Raw genomic sequence first — 15,362 nt, forward strand, 5'->3', positions numbered from 1 at the left:
CCCTCAACAAACCTAAGGCCCCGCCATAAACTTAATCTTATTAGCTTGCAGAAACCATTAATCCTGCAAATATTTTCGGTTTATAGCCGATACTTAAAATGTCCTTAGGTTTATTGTTCGCTCTTAGAAATTACGGAACAACTGGTAATTATATAATGGGAAAACCGGTCATTTACCTAATGTAAATGTCTGGATTTTCCCATAAACAAGGTCACCCATGAGCTACGTGGGTAAGATGCCTATTCCTCCTATCTTCACTCATCAACCTATGGCAATCACACTTTTCATAACAACAAGTGTGAACAATGCTTCCTTCAGCTTCCTTCGTTCAATAATTACACACATACCGAGCTTTCCTCCGTAAGTATATAAGAGCGAACAGTTCGAATCCTAAAACAGTACGAGAAAAGTTCAGTTCCAGACCAGTAACAGTACCAATACGAGTTCAGTTCAGCCTGAATACGCTTAACTATCAAGACTTCTTCGAAGATCACATAATTACCCGTTCTCAATTTCGGTCTTCAGATCAGACTACATCTCTACCCGGATTCTCTAATATCAGAGCAATCCATTTCTTCGTCACCTATACCTTAAGCAGCAGAATTACGAACTTGTGTTATTGTAAAAAGTTGTTGGAAATATATATTTTATAACACTGTTAATCGCAGCTTTATACCACGACAACCACCTCTATTATCTTAACGGAAATCAGGGGATCGATCAACTCGTGGTGTCGATTCTTAGAATCGTAACGGGAGTTTACGACTCCCGTTGACGCGCTTCCTCGCAATCGCGTCTCCCCACGATCGGTTGAAAATATAACCACCATTTTACAGTTGTTGTTTGTGATATCCACCATTCCTAACATCCAGTTCCTTTCCATCCCTCTGCATATTTCCGCTTTCCAAATTTTGTTTTACCGATCTGTTAAATAATGTAAAAATAATGATATCAAAATGGAAAAAATAAATAATATAAATAATATAATATATTATATAAGGAATCTGCCCGATTCCTTCCTTCCTGAAAATTATCTCATCATTTTATACTTACCAAATGATACATCGTATTTAAATCGGCTGATTATGTCGGTATTAATGATTACTAGTCCTCTATTGACTGGGATCTCCTGTTTTCCTTCTTGCGCGTAGATGAGGTAATGAGATATCCTCTATTTTCATTGCAACTCTATTGTTGAGACCTTTGTACCGTCTGTTCCTCCAATATTTCTTCCTACCCTAACTGGTTTTCTCGCAAACTCGTCTCAGTAGTCAGTCAAAAGAGAATGTCAGTCCTGATCAATCGATCGCTGATACTTTCGCGAATTACTTTCTTTCCATTTTCTCCTCTAGCTCTCTACCACCCCTCCTTCTTCTACACTAGCACTGTTGATATTTCCAACACTAAACTGTCAATCAGCAACTTCTTTACTTATATTAACTTCCTTGACGGTAATAAAGGTTCTGGAGTGGATATCATTCCCCTGTTGTTTTTCAAGTCTTGCAAATTCATCATAGCACACATCTCTTTTATTCTTTTTAATTATTGAGATATGTGTAATTTTGTGTGCTACACTAGATTAACCGCGTAGTAGTGACACACATATATGAGTATGAGTGTGTGGGGGAGTATGTGCGTGCGCAGCGTCTCGTAAAACAGAAGAATGCAACTGTTCCTTACAAAATACGCAGATAACAAATATCCATATTCACATATAAGATGAATAAACGTAGAGAAAAATTATTTAGATGATTGTTACACGTTGGCCCCTCAAAACATCAAACAAGATATAACGAACTATTATATTTGGTACACGAAATTACTAATATAACGGATTGCTAAATAGTAAATTTAGTGGAGCCCTCAGGCCCCGTCGGTGTTGCGGGTGGTGCCTGCCAGGCTCGTCTGACGGTCATTCAGAGACAGGGCGAGGAACAAGGAGAGGATGGTCGGCCCCAGGGCCGCCTCTCTTACGATAAGTGCGACCGGGGACCAATTAAAAGTGTTAGAGGGGGATGGTGTCGATAGGACACTGAAGGAGATAATGATTCACCCGCACTCTGCCTGAAGTGGTGTTGGGATGGTCGATTCTCGTAAGAAGTCAGAGGCTAGACGCAGAAGAGATCGTGAGGAGGAGGAAGAGTCGTCCGCTAACGAGGGAAGAGGACCGATAATCGGACTCCGAGATTTGAGAGGGCTGATGAAGAGTCTGGAAACACTAACTCTCAATATGGAAAGAATGATAAGAGAATTACGCCCTTGAGCAAGGGGGATACCACACTTAAGAAATTAAGCTGTGAAAGCGTGCAGGAGATCAAGAAAGTGAGCGAGTGGATCGACTCCAACGCAGAGACGGGTGGTGAATGTCGTGATAGTAGAACAGTCGCGACGCAGATGACTCCAACGGAGCAGCATGAGGTCACTCGACGAAGGATATCGGTGGCAAGCCAGACTGAGTTTGATCAGTCCGCTAAGCGCAAAGGCTTGTGCTGCCGCCGAGCACCGTACCCAAAGATAGGCCACTCAGGATTAAAACAGGGCTGACAATAGCGACGGCTAGGATTCTGCCCGACATAATGATATGTCATAGATGTAACATGTTGGGACATAATGCTGCCAGGTGTACGGCGATGAGCCTAGATAAGGGGCTGTACAGGCGGTGTCGTGATAGGGACCACACCATTAAACAGAGCACCAAAGAGTCTAGGTGCATTGTTTGCGCCAATGAAAATAGAAGTAACCTGAGGCATGTCGCCGGATCCCAGGCATGCCTGGTCGTGAAGGATGGAAGGGGGAACGACATAGTACGTGCAAGGTAAAAGTACTAATAATTAATTTGAACAGGTACAGACACTCTGCGAATCCAGAGTTGACATAGTGTTCATCACGGAGCCATATCGGCAGCAGACATACTGGTATAACGATGACAACGATGACGCGTCGCTATTGCTGACCCTCTTCAACGGAAAATAAGCTGAAGACACTATATTGGTCGCTAAACGATATATTCTGCATTGGGGGTTATTGCACCCCAATGTGAGCATGGAACAGTTCAATTTCTACGTCTATGAACTGGACACATTGATACGTGCGGCTAAGAAGAGTTACACAGCGATGGCGACTTCAATTCAAAGGCCACCGCGTGGGGTGGCAGTGTAAATGACCGCAAGAGAACTTGTCTCCTGGATATGATAATGAAGAATGGAATTGTACCAATTAGGATGACACGCGCAGATTAGACGTTTTCTGGAAACGGAGGAACAAGTTTCATTGACGTGATCAGCGTGAGCAAGGGACTGGCGGGGAGTTATGTTGGTGGGAAGATGCCGAATGTCTGGTCAGGATCGGACCACCACTACGTCCTACATAATTTTAACACTGCAAGGACCAGGCATAATGCCGAGAATTTTAAATACTCAACAAAGGACACTGACATGACAAAATTTCTTTTAACATTTGACAATAACTACAATAATTTACTGGAAGACAATACGGACGACGACAAGGCACATGGTGATCGTTTGCAGAAGGCACTGGAGATGACATGTGCCTCGGAATTGAGAAAGGCTTATCCACCGATAGGGAAGATATGTATCAACTATTGGTGGAGTGACAAAATCGGCAACTTTAGAATAATGACAATGAAGAGCAAGAGAAAGGCGCAGAGAGCCTGGATGAGAGGCACAAACGACGTGGCTCGATTGAGCGAAGAATTTAAGGCGAACAAGAAGAAATTGGCGAGGATGATTGAGAACTCTAAGGAGAGGTGTTGGAAGAATTTCTGTGCGACGCTGGATCGGGACTCATGGGGGAGGCCGTATAAGGCTATCATGTCCAGAATGGCTCGGAGAACGAGTATGGAAGGCCTTCACGTGGATAGGGTCCGTGACATAGTTGACGAGTTCTTCCTGACAAGGCCAACTGGAGGTAGTGACGCTAGGTCTAGGCATCTGAACGAAGGTACTGATGTAGATGACGATGGCTGCAGGATTATGGTGAAAGACTTGCGGGGCGCAGGCAAGAAGATTAATCCGAAGAAGGCGGTCGGTGTAGGCGGTCAGAGTATTCATAGAACAAAGAGCGGAGAAAGTACTGAGGGGATTGAACGCGGTGAGCGGCAAGGGCAAGATTCTGACAAAATGGAAGGAGGCGAGGGTGGTCCTCATTCTCAAACCGGGTAGGTTGGGGTTAGGTTGGGGTTAGGTTGGGGTTAGGTTAGCATTGACATCATCATTCCGGTCGATCAGCGTGCTCCCAGCACTGAGTAAAGTGTTGGAACACACGTTTAAGGGTCTGATCAAGGAAAGCCTGGGACTGGACCCATTCCATGAAGACCAATATGGGTTCAGAAGGAGGAGGAGCACTGTTGACGCCCTGCACTGTGGTTGATCTTGCCAACTGAGTCAAAAGAAGAAACAGAATAACCGTGTTGGCAGCAGTTAATGAGAAGAATGCGTTTAATACCCTCAATTGGAGCGTGATCTTGCGGGAAACGGATGTTAGAGGGGTACCCAAGAAACTGTTGACATTCCTCGAAAATCATTTCGAGAACAGAAGGATTATAATCAGAACGACGGAAGGAACTGTTAGGAGAAACTTGTACGCAGGTGGTCCTCATGGATCAATACTAAGACCGCTACTTTGTTCCATTCATATATACACTCGAAGTGATACTTAATATTTTGATGTATATATCATATATTATTGCTATTTCACCATAATCCAGTCTTTAATTCCAATAATGAAATCTTGTGGATTTCTTCACAAATAAGATATGATCCTACTTTCCAAATACATAAATAATGTACGTACCAATATAATGAACTATATTAATGTAATGAAGGTTTCCATATGTTCAAGAAAAGACTTCTTCAGAATTGGAAAATTGATGTGTTGTGTTACAAATCGCAAAAAAATAATTAGATTTATTTCTTCGAATGACGAGATTAGAACTATGCATCAATCAGGCATCTAACTTTGCTATTCTCACAAGCCATAAATTAGGTATAGAAAAAACCGGGGGGATCTAAAGAACATCCTGGAGGTCGAAACAACAACGTAGAGTGTTCCAGTGTTAGAAAACACTAACAACATGGCCACCTTTGACTTGGGGCCCGGCGATACCCCCGGCGACACTCTTTCCATAAACCTTCCCAAAATCAACTCTCAAGAAACACTGTTCTAACATTCTTAACTGTCACTCTATGGGATTCACCAGAATATCCAAAGTCTTCATTTTCTCTTACCTCGCTCTTGAAACGTTTAAACTTACCCGAAATCATTCGAATGACCCGAGGGAACCATCAATAATTTCTTAATTTTGCCACTCCCCGTGTCTCCAACGTGACACTGTCATTTTTTCATCATTGCACGTTTTGAGCATATCACGTGTATCTTCGTGTTTTCGTCTCAAATTTTGTAGCACAAGTTCTGATGCCCCCACTTCCTTTTTACCTTTCCTGTGTTTCTTTATTAGTAATGATTTTGTAGTGCACCGTGCGCTCTTTTATTTGATCGCAAGCATGTCTTCCTCCAATTATTTAAATTGCCAATCGCGTGGATAAATAATGAAAATTCGAAATGTTGTTGTTTCAATGATCATCCTGTATGAAGTTTTTGACAATATAATGATCAAAGCTGATATTTAGATTTATAAGAGATATTTTCACCATGTACTGATGCAAGACAAATTACGATGTAATACATAGTACATTATTGTATATAAGCGTCTGGATATTTTACACATTTATCCATCTGTCACATTTCCTACGCTTTACAGGTATTTCCATAAATTCTGTATATGTGTCTTTGTGGCTGGATGTCATATGTTGCAGAATTTCTTAAAAATTACGAACTATTTTTTGACTCCTACTAATACCTAAACTCTTCTAATTTCTTTGTCTATGACAATATAATTATTTGTTCGTTATAGTAACAAAGTTCAATAAATTTCATTATTTAAAAATCATTTCCCTGATTTATTTTCAAAGTTTAGTAGAAAATAATGCAACATTGGGTAACCATGTACTATGCCTTACTCTGATTTGACAACATCTCGATAGTAACTAATAAGACATGTAACAAGATTTTATTTAGATTCTCTTCTTTACTTTCATAATGTAATATCGTAGAATAGATTTGAATTAGAGGTCGGTTGAAAATAGAAAAAACCATGTACGTCATCTTTCGTGGTTTGTTTACATCCAAGAGCGCCTAGTAACAGCGACGCGAGAAAGGATAAGCAGCGTCAAAACAGAGGTACGGTTTCATATTTCAAGGAGTGGCAATCGAGAGGCCAGAGTATGTGAGCCGAAAAGTGTGTATGTGTGTGAGAGGACGAGAGCAAGAACGAGCACGACCGGGCAGGAGTGTATTGGCGGAGATCAGAGCTAATTGAGTCGTTGAAGAGTAGAGTCGTTAGAGGTTTCGAGTTGTCGAAGAGTAGAGTCGTTAGAGGTTTCGAGTCGTCGAAGAGTAGAGTCGTGAGAATTGATAGAGTTGTTAGAGAGAGAGAGTGTGTGTGTTAGATTCGTTGTGACGAGAGTGATCAAATAACTGTAAGTTATTTGATATATACGAGTATTGCATTTAGTTTCCGTTAAATATCGTTCTCTGTCCAATTTATATTTGTATATTCAATTTAATATTAATAAATTGTAAGTAATCGAAAAAAAAATTTCTATCCTTATTTTTCGATATTACAATAATTCATGAAACCAATTTCCCGCGTGTTTAAGCATAATAGGATACGCAATTTATAAAGCGTAAACTCATCAAATCTATGTAATATTGTCTAATATTGAATATGTTCTCATTTTGCTATGAGTTGTACCAATATCTAGTAATAGAATCTCTTGTGAAGGTAACACAATAACCACGTTTCAAATAAACATGGTTAACTATTGTTTAAATTAATTCAGCAGAAAATTCAAAATATTCCTTAAGATGAAACTCCCTCGTAACAATATTACAACCAATTGATTTTTACGATTTTTACGTTTAGACTAACTACTAGTTATATGAGTTTTTGGGATGTAAATATAATCTTGAACTACAAATGTAATTATTTTCATTTGAATTATTTCTTATTGCTTATTAATTTTTCAAACTATTTTGCGTAACCTATTCGACCGAAAGACCGACGATACATCGTTGGGCCTGTCGGTGCTTCGACTTTCTCGCGACATTGTTTATAGTTCGCCCGATATCTCTTAGGCCTTTGTTCCACGATACTACAGAAATTATATCTGAACTTTAAGATTACCCATTTACATCCTAAAAAGGTCTAGTCTCATATAATCAATAGTTAGTCTAAAAAAAAATTCATAAAAATCACTTACTTTTATTATTGTTATATGAGAAATCTCCTTAACGCGGATCTAGTGTACTTTCACATAGGTTACTAGAATATTTCGATGTATAGCGATCCATGCTGGGATGCATGCTAGTTCATCACGAGGATTCATCATTTGCAAGATCGGTCCTTGCTGTGCTGTGAGAAATTCTTAACTTCGAGTTTCTGAAGTTATCAAACATTTAATTATTAACGCGTCTATTGCCTATTATGCCAAACCTGTGGCCAGTGGTAATGCCAATGCTGGTTATCGCGATACGAGAGACGGATCCCCATACATTAAGAAAGTTCTGGTTAAAGAGAAGACATCGATGAATATCTGTTTTCATAACATACTTCAAAATGAGTGCTGGCGATTAAATAATAAAATTACATCATTTCGAATTTTGTCTAGTGAAACGTGTCAAAGTATTTTTTTTATTATTTATTTATTTGAATTTTACAATTTGTCCAGTAGGACATTTGGTAAAATGTTGTAGCTGTATACCAATATAACATGTGCGTGGCTACCCCCAGCGGGGTACCATCATCGTGTTTGTTAGGTTATGTCCTTTGTGAGATCTGTTGGGTGTTTCCTTTTTAATCTTCTTTTTGTGCTTGATGTATCGACCGTTTCTGCTGCCAGCTGGTTTGGGTGCGTTGCTATTCTTTCTCTGTACCTTCTTGCACATCTGCTAATCTCCTCCTTGACCGTTGGTATTCCTAGGTCCTTCCGAATGTCCTCATTTCTAACGTGCCATGGCACGTTTACTATTGTTCTAAGAATTTTAGCTTGCATTGCCTCTATTTTGGTTATATGGCTCATTGCTGCTGTTCCCCAATAGTGGTATTCCGTATGTCCAGATTGGTTTTATGATCATGCTATATATTTTTAGTTTATTTTCTATACTTAGTTTGGATTTTCAACTTGTTAGCCAATACATTTGTCTCCTTACTATCTGTATTTTGTCTATTATTGATTTAATATGCTGTTTCCACGTGAGTCGTATATCTAAGTGGAGTCCTAGGTATTTGACTTGTCTTGCTTGTATTATGTGTGTGCCGTTTAGTATAATGTTTGGTGGTATCTGTTTTCGCGGTGTAAATGTGATGTGTTTGCATTTATCGGGGTTTGCTTTAATTTGTTTAACTTGAAGCCACTTTTCTATTTTTGTGATATGTTCTTGTAGTAATGTAACTGCCGTTGCAGGGTTAGTGTGCCTGACTAGTACAACTGTATCATCCGCGAAAGTCAGTATTTTGCTCTTGTTAGTTGTTGGTATGTTGGCCGTGTATAATGTGTATAAAATTGGTACTAGGATGCTTCCTTGCGGAACTCCTGCCTTGATTTCTTTAACTTCCGAGTGTGTGTCTTTGATTTTTACTATGAAGGTTCTGCTGCTTAAGTATGATTTGATTAATTGGTATATCTGCCCCGGGAACTGTTTCCTAATTGATTGAAGTAAGCTAGTGTGATTTACTTTATCCAATGCTTTTTCGATGTCCACAAAGAGTGCCGTGCAGTATTGTTTTGTTTCCAGCGCCTGTAAGATTTCATTGATGAGTCTGTGCGTTTGTTCTATTGTGGAGTGTCTGTTTCTGAATCCGAATTGGTGATCCGGTATTAGTTGATTCTTCTCTATTATAGGTTTTATTCGATCGTAAATTACTTTCTCTAGAAACTTAGAGAACACCGAAAGTACTGAGATTGGTCGGTAGGATTTGGTGTCGTGTGGGTCCTTGCCTGGTTTGAGTATCATTATGATTTGTGTCAGTTTCCAAGTTTTTGGAAACTATTGTATTCTTAGTATTGCGTTAACTATTATTGTGATTTGTCTTATCGCTTTTGACGGAAGGTTTTTCAAGATTTTACCATTGGTTGGGTCGATTCCTGTTGCATTATCATTTTTTGTTTTCTCCATTATGTTTCTGATTTCTTGTACTGTTGCTATGGGTACGGTGTAGTGATTGTCAGTTGGTGTACTAATGGTTAGCGCATCCTCGTCCGTATGGCATTTGGGGTTGCTATTGTTGATATTATGTGGTGTAAATGCGTCGTAAAGGTGGTTGGAAAATTCTTCAGCTAGCTCTTCGTTGCTTCTTGCCCATGTGTTGTCTGCTTTTCTGATTGCTGGGACTAGTTTTATTGGTTTTTTATTTTTTTCGTGGCTTTCCATAGGGAATAGTTGGAGTTCTCGTGTCCAGAGAGTGACTTTATGAACTTTGTGAACTCGTTGTTGTTGTGCTCTTTTATTTTGTTTTTTATTTCTTTTGCGAGTTTGTTTAGCTGTTCTTTGTTTTCTTTCGTTCTGTGTTTTTGCCATTTTGCTTTTGCTTTTCTTTTTTCTCTAATTTTTTCGAGGATGTCTAGTGGTACTCTTTTTGTTTGTCTGTTGGTTGTTTCAGGTATAGTGGTTGCCCTTGCTGCTTCGTGGATAGTTTCTGTGAGTGTTGTTAGTGCTTGATCGATGTGTTCAGGTGTTTTCAGTGGGATGTTGCAGCTGCTTTTGCTCTCAATTATTTCTTTAAGTATTTGCCATTTGGTGGTTTTATTGCATAGCGTCTCTGTGCTGCTGTAAAATATTGGTTTGTTTCTGTATGTAATAATTATGGGGGTATGGTCGGGTAAGCTCGGGGCTGAGTGCTATGTTTAGTTTATTTGAGTTTAGTCCCTTTGTAACTGCAAAATCAAGTAGGTCAGGTATTTTGCTCAGGTCTGTCGGCCAGTATGTCTTCCTGTGGATAATATAGTGAGGTTATTATTTCTAATGTACTTTTCCAAGGTTCTGCCTCGAGGTGTGGTGATTCTTGATCCCCATAATGTGTACTTTGAGTTATAGTCCCCGCTGCAATATACTTGTCACCTAAGAGTCGGGAGTAGTCTTCCCACATTTGCATTGTGATTTTATGTCGCGGCGGTACGTATACTGCTGACAACTGCAGTTGGTTGCTGTTAGTCTGTACGGTAACGGTGGTTGCTTGTATATGTTCCTTACTGATCTGGCTGTGTAGGTGATGTTTAATGTCGTTTTTTATTACTACTGCCGTCCCTCCGTGTGCGCGGCCCTCGTTGATGTCGTATATGGTGTAGTACGGTATTTTTATGTAGCTTTTTATTGTGAGGTGTGTTTCTGAGAAGTGTAGTATATCGATGTTATTGCTATACAGGAATGTTTTAGTTTCTAGGGCCCTTTGTTGTAGACCGTTAGAGCTCCAGGCTGCTATATCAAGCGTGTCTATTTTTATTTTTTGCTCATCATGTTAGTAAGTAATTGTAACATGACTGTTATCTGCTGTGTTTGCTGTCTGAGGAGTTCGTTTTGGTCGCTTATCATTTTTGTGAGTATTTCGGTGTTTCTTATGGAATGTTTTATTAACTCTTTGATTTCTGTAGCGTCGTTGCTGTGGTTGTTCTGTTCTTGATTGTCTAACTGTGACGACCGGTTGACTACTTGCGCGTAGCTTCGGTTTCTAGCGGTGTTGGTGTTAGTGTGGTTATTGTTCCTTGCGTGCTGTGTTTTTAGTGTTGACGTAGGTTCTGTGTTGTCCTCTGGCGTGTGAAGATTGTTATGTGTCCTGTTACGTAGCGGCGGAAAACGTTTGTCTTGAAGTTGCTTTCTTACTAGACAGCCTTTGTAACTCGCTGGGTGATTTCCACCGCAATTGTAACAATTTACGTCGTTTATTTTTCCCGTGTGTGGGCAGTTCGCTGTTAGGTGCTTTTCTGCGCGTGGGGATACATGGGTGGCAAACACAGAGAGGACGGAGCTGCGAGCGTAATCGAAATCTCCGGAAAACTGGAGAGCCTGGGCAAGGGAGGTAACCAGAGTGGAGGACTAGTACCTGTGAGCGCAAAACGGGTGTGGATACGGGAAGTCCGGCTTGGACAAGGAGGAGTTAAACCAAACCAACAAGTGTGAGGTTAGGACGGTGGAGTAGCCATATTAGGACGCGTGACAACAGCGCCGCTGCACGGGCTATTCGAGGAACTACCCAGACGCAGCCATATTGGCGCGCGGGCCACTTGAAAGTGACAGCGACTGGCAGAGTGGCAAGTGCTGACCGAGCGACATTTCCCGCCCAACGGGGAAACGGACGCAACCATGGGGAAAGAGAAGGAGGTAGAGGAAAACGCTAGGGGACGGAGGGAAACGGAACTGGCTGTGGAGCCGCCGCACGTTAGCACCAGGACCATGACGAAGGCGATGCCGCCAAAGGAGGGACCCTCCCGCTTCACGCTGGACAAGGAGGGAATATGGACTGAGGAAACAACAGAGGAGGAGGAAACCCACGCCAGAGAAGCACCCCGAGCGAAGAGAAAGAAGGCCAACGAATCCCCCGAACTCCCCGCGGACCCGACTGAAGAAATGAGAACAGCCACAACGGCGGACATAGGAGCCGAACTGATTCGCCGGGCCGCCGAGGTGGCCAAGGCTGCCGAAGCACCCCGCGGCCACAAGGGCACGCAGGGGAAACCCTGAAGGAGGCGGCGAGAACCATCACCGCGGGCGTGACAGAGTTAGTGAGGAGAACGGACCCTGTCACCGACGCACTCGCTATAGCGCAAGGACGCATAGCAACACTGGAGGCGGCGGTAGAGGCACTCCGAAAAGAGCCGGCCTCGCGCCCCACCGCGGATGAGAGCAGCTATAGAGCGCGTCTCGCTGCAGTCGAGCACCATGTAGAGGAGATGAGATCCTTGCTGCACCGACTGGAGGAACAACTGCAGGGAACAGAAAAAGGAGAAGGAAAGGAGGTCGCCCCTGCCGCGAACACGAGAGGGATGGAGCCTGGAGCCCCAAGCGCCCCAGCGCCCAAGGGAGGCCGAACGGTTGTCACCGAATGGCAGACCATCGAAAGAAAAAGAAACGGAAAGAAGAAGGAGGCAGGGAAGAAGCAGCCGACGAAGCTGATCCTCGAGACAGGGGCGGAGAGCTAGAGGAAAACTCCGGAGAGTGGATTGGAGAACGCACGAAGAGGGGGAGGCAGGGGGCCCCTCCCGCGCGCACCGCGAACGTCAGTGGTAACAATTACCCTGACGGACAAATCGAGCCAATCCTACGCGGAGGTGCTGGCTGCGGCCAAGGACAGTGTCTCCCTGACCGAGCTCGGCATCAATACGATTAGGATGCGGAAGACCATCACCGGAGGCGTCATCTTAGAGGTCCCTGAGGACCAGGGAAGGGAGAAGGCCGCAGCGCTCGCAGCACAGCTGACGCGGGCTCTGGACCCGAACGAGGTCCGCGTGGCGACCCCCTTCCGAGCCGCGGAGGCAAGGGTGTCCCTGATAGACATAGCGGCCACCAAGGCGGAAATCCAGAACACCCTGGCGAAGGAGAGCGGCTGCAAGCCGGAGGACATCCGGCTGGGAGAACTCCGCCCCGCCCGGAACGGACTTGGCACCGTGTGGATACGAGGCCCTGCCAGTGCAGTGAGGAAACTGGCCCAGGCTGGAAAGGTCGCCATAGGTCGACGGCGAAGGTCGAAGCCATCGAACGGAGACCGTTGCAGTGTTACAGGTGCCTTGGGATAGGACACACGGGGAAGACCTGCACCGCCAAGGAGGACAAGGGGCACCTGTGCTTCAGATGCGGCGAACCAGGGCACCAGGCGAGAGCATGCACTACTGCGAGCCCGAAATGCCTGCTCTGCGAGACGTTTGGAGCACCGTCGGTGCACAGGATGGGGGGACCGGCCTGCGCCCCCTCGAGGAAAGGAACGAAAGGAGCCGCCCGCGGATCCACGGCTGCAAGAGGCAGCGAGAAAGGCTCCCCGTCGCAAAGCGACCCTAAGCCCGCGAACAAGGAGGTAGGCACGGAGGAAGCCACAAACAAGGAAAGAACACCAAGGAACTGAGAATGCGCATCCTCCAGACTAACCTGGGAAGGTCAAGGCGAGCACAAGACCTGCTCTGCCAAACCATCCGGGAGAGCACGGTCGCCCTAGCGGTGGTGGCGGAACCATACAGAGTTCCGGATGCCCCGGAGTGGGTCGGAGACACGGATAGAATGGTTGCCGTCACCTGGACATCAACGCCCGGGGCGTTCGCCGACGGAGCCCTGCTGGAACGCGGCAACGGGTACGCCGCGGTCGAGTGGGCAGGGATGATGGTGATGGGGGTGTACGTGTCACCTAACAGCAGACGGGCAGCGTTCGAGGAATTCCTAGACGGAGTTGGCGACTGCGTCAGGCGACAACTCCCCCGACAAGTGCTCGTCCTGGAAGACTTCAACACGCACTCCACGGAATGGGGGAACGCCAGGACCAACGCGCGCGGCCGCACGCTATCAAACTGGGCCGCGGGACTTGGACTTCTGTTGGTGAACAGGGGCTCGACCAGTACCTGTGTGACGTGCAGAGGGAACTCCATTGTTGACATAACATGGGCCTCCCCCGAGGCATTCAGGCGGATCTCAGGCTGGAGAGTGGCCGAAGGGGTCGAGACGCTGTCGGATCACCTCTACATATTCATGGAGATGGACGCACCTGGACCTGGAATGCCGACGACAAACGACGGGCGCGGCCCGCCGAGAAAAAGACGAGCCGAGACCTAGATGGAAAATAAAGGAAAGGAATGAAGATCTACTCCAGGCGGCTGCTATAGCAACAGCTTGGAGCTGGGAGGTCTCGACAACGACGACCGAAACAGACGTGGAAGAGGAGGCCGAGAACCTCCGCCAAGCCATGATAGCAATCTGCGACGCATCCATGCCACGGGCCACACCGGGCACGGTGCGAAGCAGAGCAGTCTACTGGTGGAACCCCGACATCGCAGAACTGAGGACGAGATGTGTCCGGGCCCGAAGACAGTACCTAAGGGCCCTCCGCTGGCGACGACGCGACGAAGAAGAAGTCTCCTTGCGCTACCGGGCGTACCGCGCGCTACGGCGCTCGCTACAAAGGAAAATTAAAAAAGCGAAGGACCGTGTCTGGTCCGACCTGGTCGAAACAGTCGAGTCGGACCCATGGGGAAGGCCATACAGGACGGTGACACAGAAACTACGCGCGAAGGGCCCCCTGGCAACGACAGAAATGGAACCTGCGCTGCTGACGCGGATCACCGGAACGCTCTTTCCCCCACAAGAAAACAGAGCGGCGGAACAGCCACGGGAAACGACACGACCGCTGGAATGGAGGGACGACTGGGAAGTCACGGAGGAAGAGATATGGGAGGCAACCAGAAGAATGACCTCGAGGCGCGGAAGCGGTCCTACCAAACTGGGAGGCATGGAGGAGCCGCCACGGCCTCCCACTCACATTCAGGATGACACAAGTGCTCACCGGACACGGCGTGTTCGGCGAGTTCCTGAAGAAGATCGGATGGGAGGCAACGGACATCTGTCACCACTGCGGGGAGGGCAGGGACACAGCCCAACACACCCTGGAGCTCTGCCCGGCGTGGGAGCTGCCCCGCTACACCCTGCGACACGCCATAGGCGAAATACTGACCCCCTCAGCTATCGTGGAAGCGATAATGAGAGGGGCACAGGAATACGAGGCCGTCCGCCTCTTCTGCGAACGAGTTATGCTCGCGAAGGAGCGAGCGGAAAGGGAGAGAAAGAAAAACTCTCACTCCTGCAGGATAAGACGATGGAGAAGAATGGCAGTCAGACGACCCAGAGCCGCCCCGCCATCACCCCATCTGACTACGACCAGAAGAAGTGACAGCGCTAGGGGCAACGACCTCCCCCTAACGCCTACTCAATAGCCGGCTCGAACAAGAGAATGCGAGAAGGGAGTGCAACTGAAGTTAATTCATAAGAGGTTCCTGGAGCACGCCTGTCACAGGCATAAGATGGTCATCGTGGAGTTTTAGTCGGTAGGAGTCCGACACTATTCTGCTGTTACGCGATTATTGCAGCAGCGAAGTGTCCATGAGGATTTCTCCACGTACAGAAAAAGAAAAAAAAAGGGTCAGACTCGACTGCTTCAACTACTTCGGACCAGGCACGGTCCTTCTCGTTCCTGGTCTCCTTTTGTAGCGAGCGCCGTAGCACGCGGTACGCTTGGTTGCGCACGGAGACTTCTT

At 45.5% G+C, this 15,362-nt stretch overlaps 4 protein-coding genes across 4 annotated transcripts; all 4 read left to right on the forward strand.

The window, feature by feature from the left end:
* Positions 1-3,323: 3,323 nt before the first annotated feature.
* LOC117240125 lies at positions 3,324-4,389 on the forward strand. Its single transcript, XM_033506000.1, has 2 exons — positions 3,324-4,177; positions 4,248-4,389. The coding sequence occupies exons 1-2, from the start codon at positions 3,324-3,326 to the stop codon at positions 4,387-4,389; spliced, it is 996 nt and encodes a 331-aa protein (XP_033361891.1).
* Positions 4,390-12,461: 8,072 nt separating this feature from the next.
* On the forward strand, positions 12,462-13,189 carry LOC117240126. The gene is made up of 2 exons (XM_033506001.1): positions 12,462-12,764; positions 12,845-13,189. Exons 1-2 carry the CDS (start codon positions 12,462-12,464, stop codon positions 13,187-13,189), a joined length of 648 nt encoding a protein of 215 aa, XP_033361892.1.
* Positions 13,190-13,191: 2 nt separating this feature from the next.
* On the forward strand, positions 13,192-13,887 carry LOC117240127. Its single transcript, XM_033506003.1, has one exon. It carries the CDS (start codon positions 13,192-13,194, stop codon positions 13,885-13,887), a length of 696 nt encoding a protein of 231 aa, XP_033361894.1.
* A 710-nt stretch (positions 13,888-14,597) lies between these two features.
* Positions 14,598-15,041, forward strand: LOC117240128. Its single transcript, XM_033506004.1, has one exon. The coding sequence runs from the start codon at positions 14,598-14,600 to the stop codon at positions 15,039-15,041; it is 444 nt and encodes a 147-aa protein (XP_033361895.1).
* The last annotated feature ends 321 nt before the right edge of the window (positions 15,042-15,362 follow it).

This window comes from Bombus vosnesenskii, unplaced genomic scaffold (genome assembly GCF_011952255.1).
Source record: "Bombus vosnesenskii isolate JDL3184/JDL3185 unplaced genomic scaffold, Bvos_JDL3184-5_v1.1 scf7180000014564, whole genome shotgun sequence".
In the NCBI taxonomy this organism is placed as follows: domain Eukaryota; kingdom Metazoa; phylum Arthropoda; class Insecta; order Hymenoptera; family Apidae; genus Bombus; species Bombus vosnesenskii.

What these genes read in the sequence shown, in the direction of transcription:
- LOC117240128 (XM_033506004.1), top strand. Translation starts at nt 14,598, where the DNA reads ATGACACAAGTGCTCACCGGACACGGCGTGTTCGGCGAGTTCCTGAAG.
- LOC117240127 (XM_033506003.1), top strand. Translation starts at nt 13,192, where the DNA reads ATGCGCATCCTCCAGACTAACCTGGGAAGGTCAAGGCGAGCACAAGAC.
- LOC117240125 (XM_033506000.1), top strand. Translation starts at nt 3,324, where the DNA reads ATGCCGAATGTCTGGTCAGGATCGGACCACCACTACGTCCTACATAAT. An exon ending in GGTCCTCATTCTCAAACCGG is followed by an intron (nt 4,178 to 4,247) that starts GTAGGTTGGGGT and finishes CCGGTCGATCAG; the next exon opens with CGTGCTCCCAGCACTGAGTA.
- LOC117240126 (XM_033506001.1), top strand. Translation starts at nt 12,462, where the DNA reads ATGCGGAAGACCATCACCGGAGGCGTCATCTTAGAGGTCCCTGAGGAC. An exon ending in TACGAGGCCCTGCCAGTGCA is followed by an intron (nt 12,765 to 12,844) that starts GTGAGGAAACTG and finishes AGACCGTTGCAG; the next exon opens with TGTTACAGGTGCCTTGGGAT.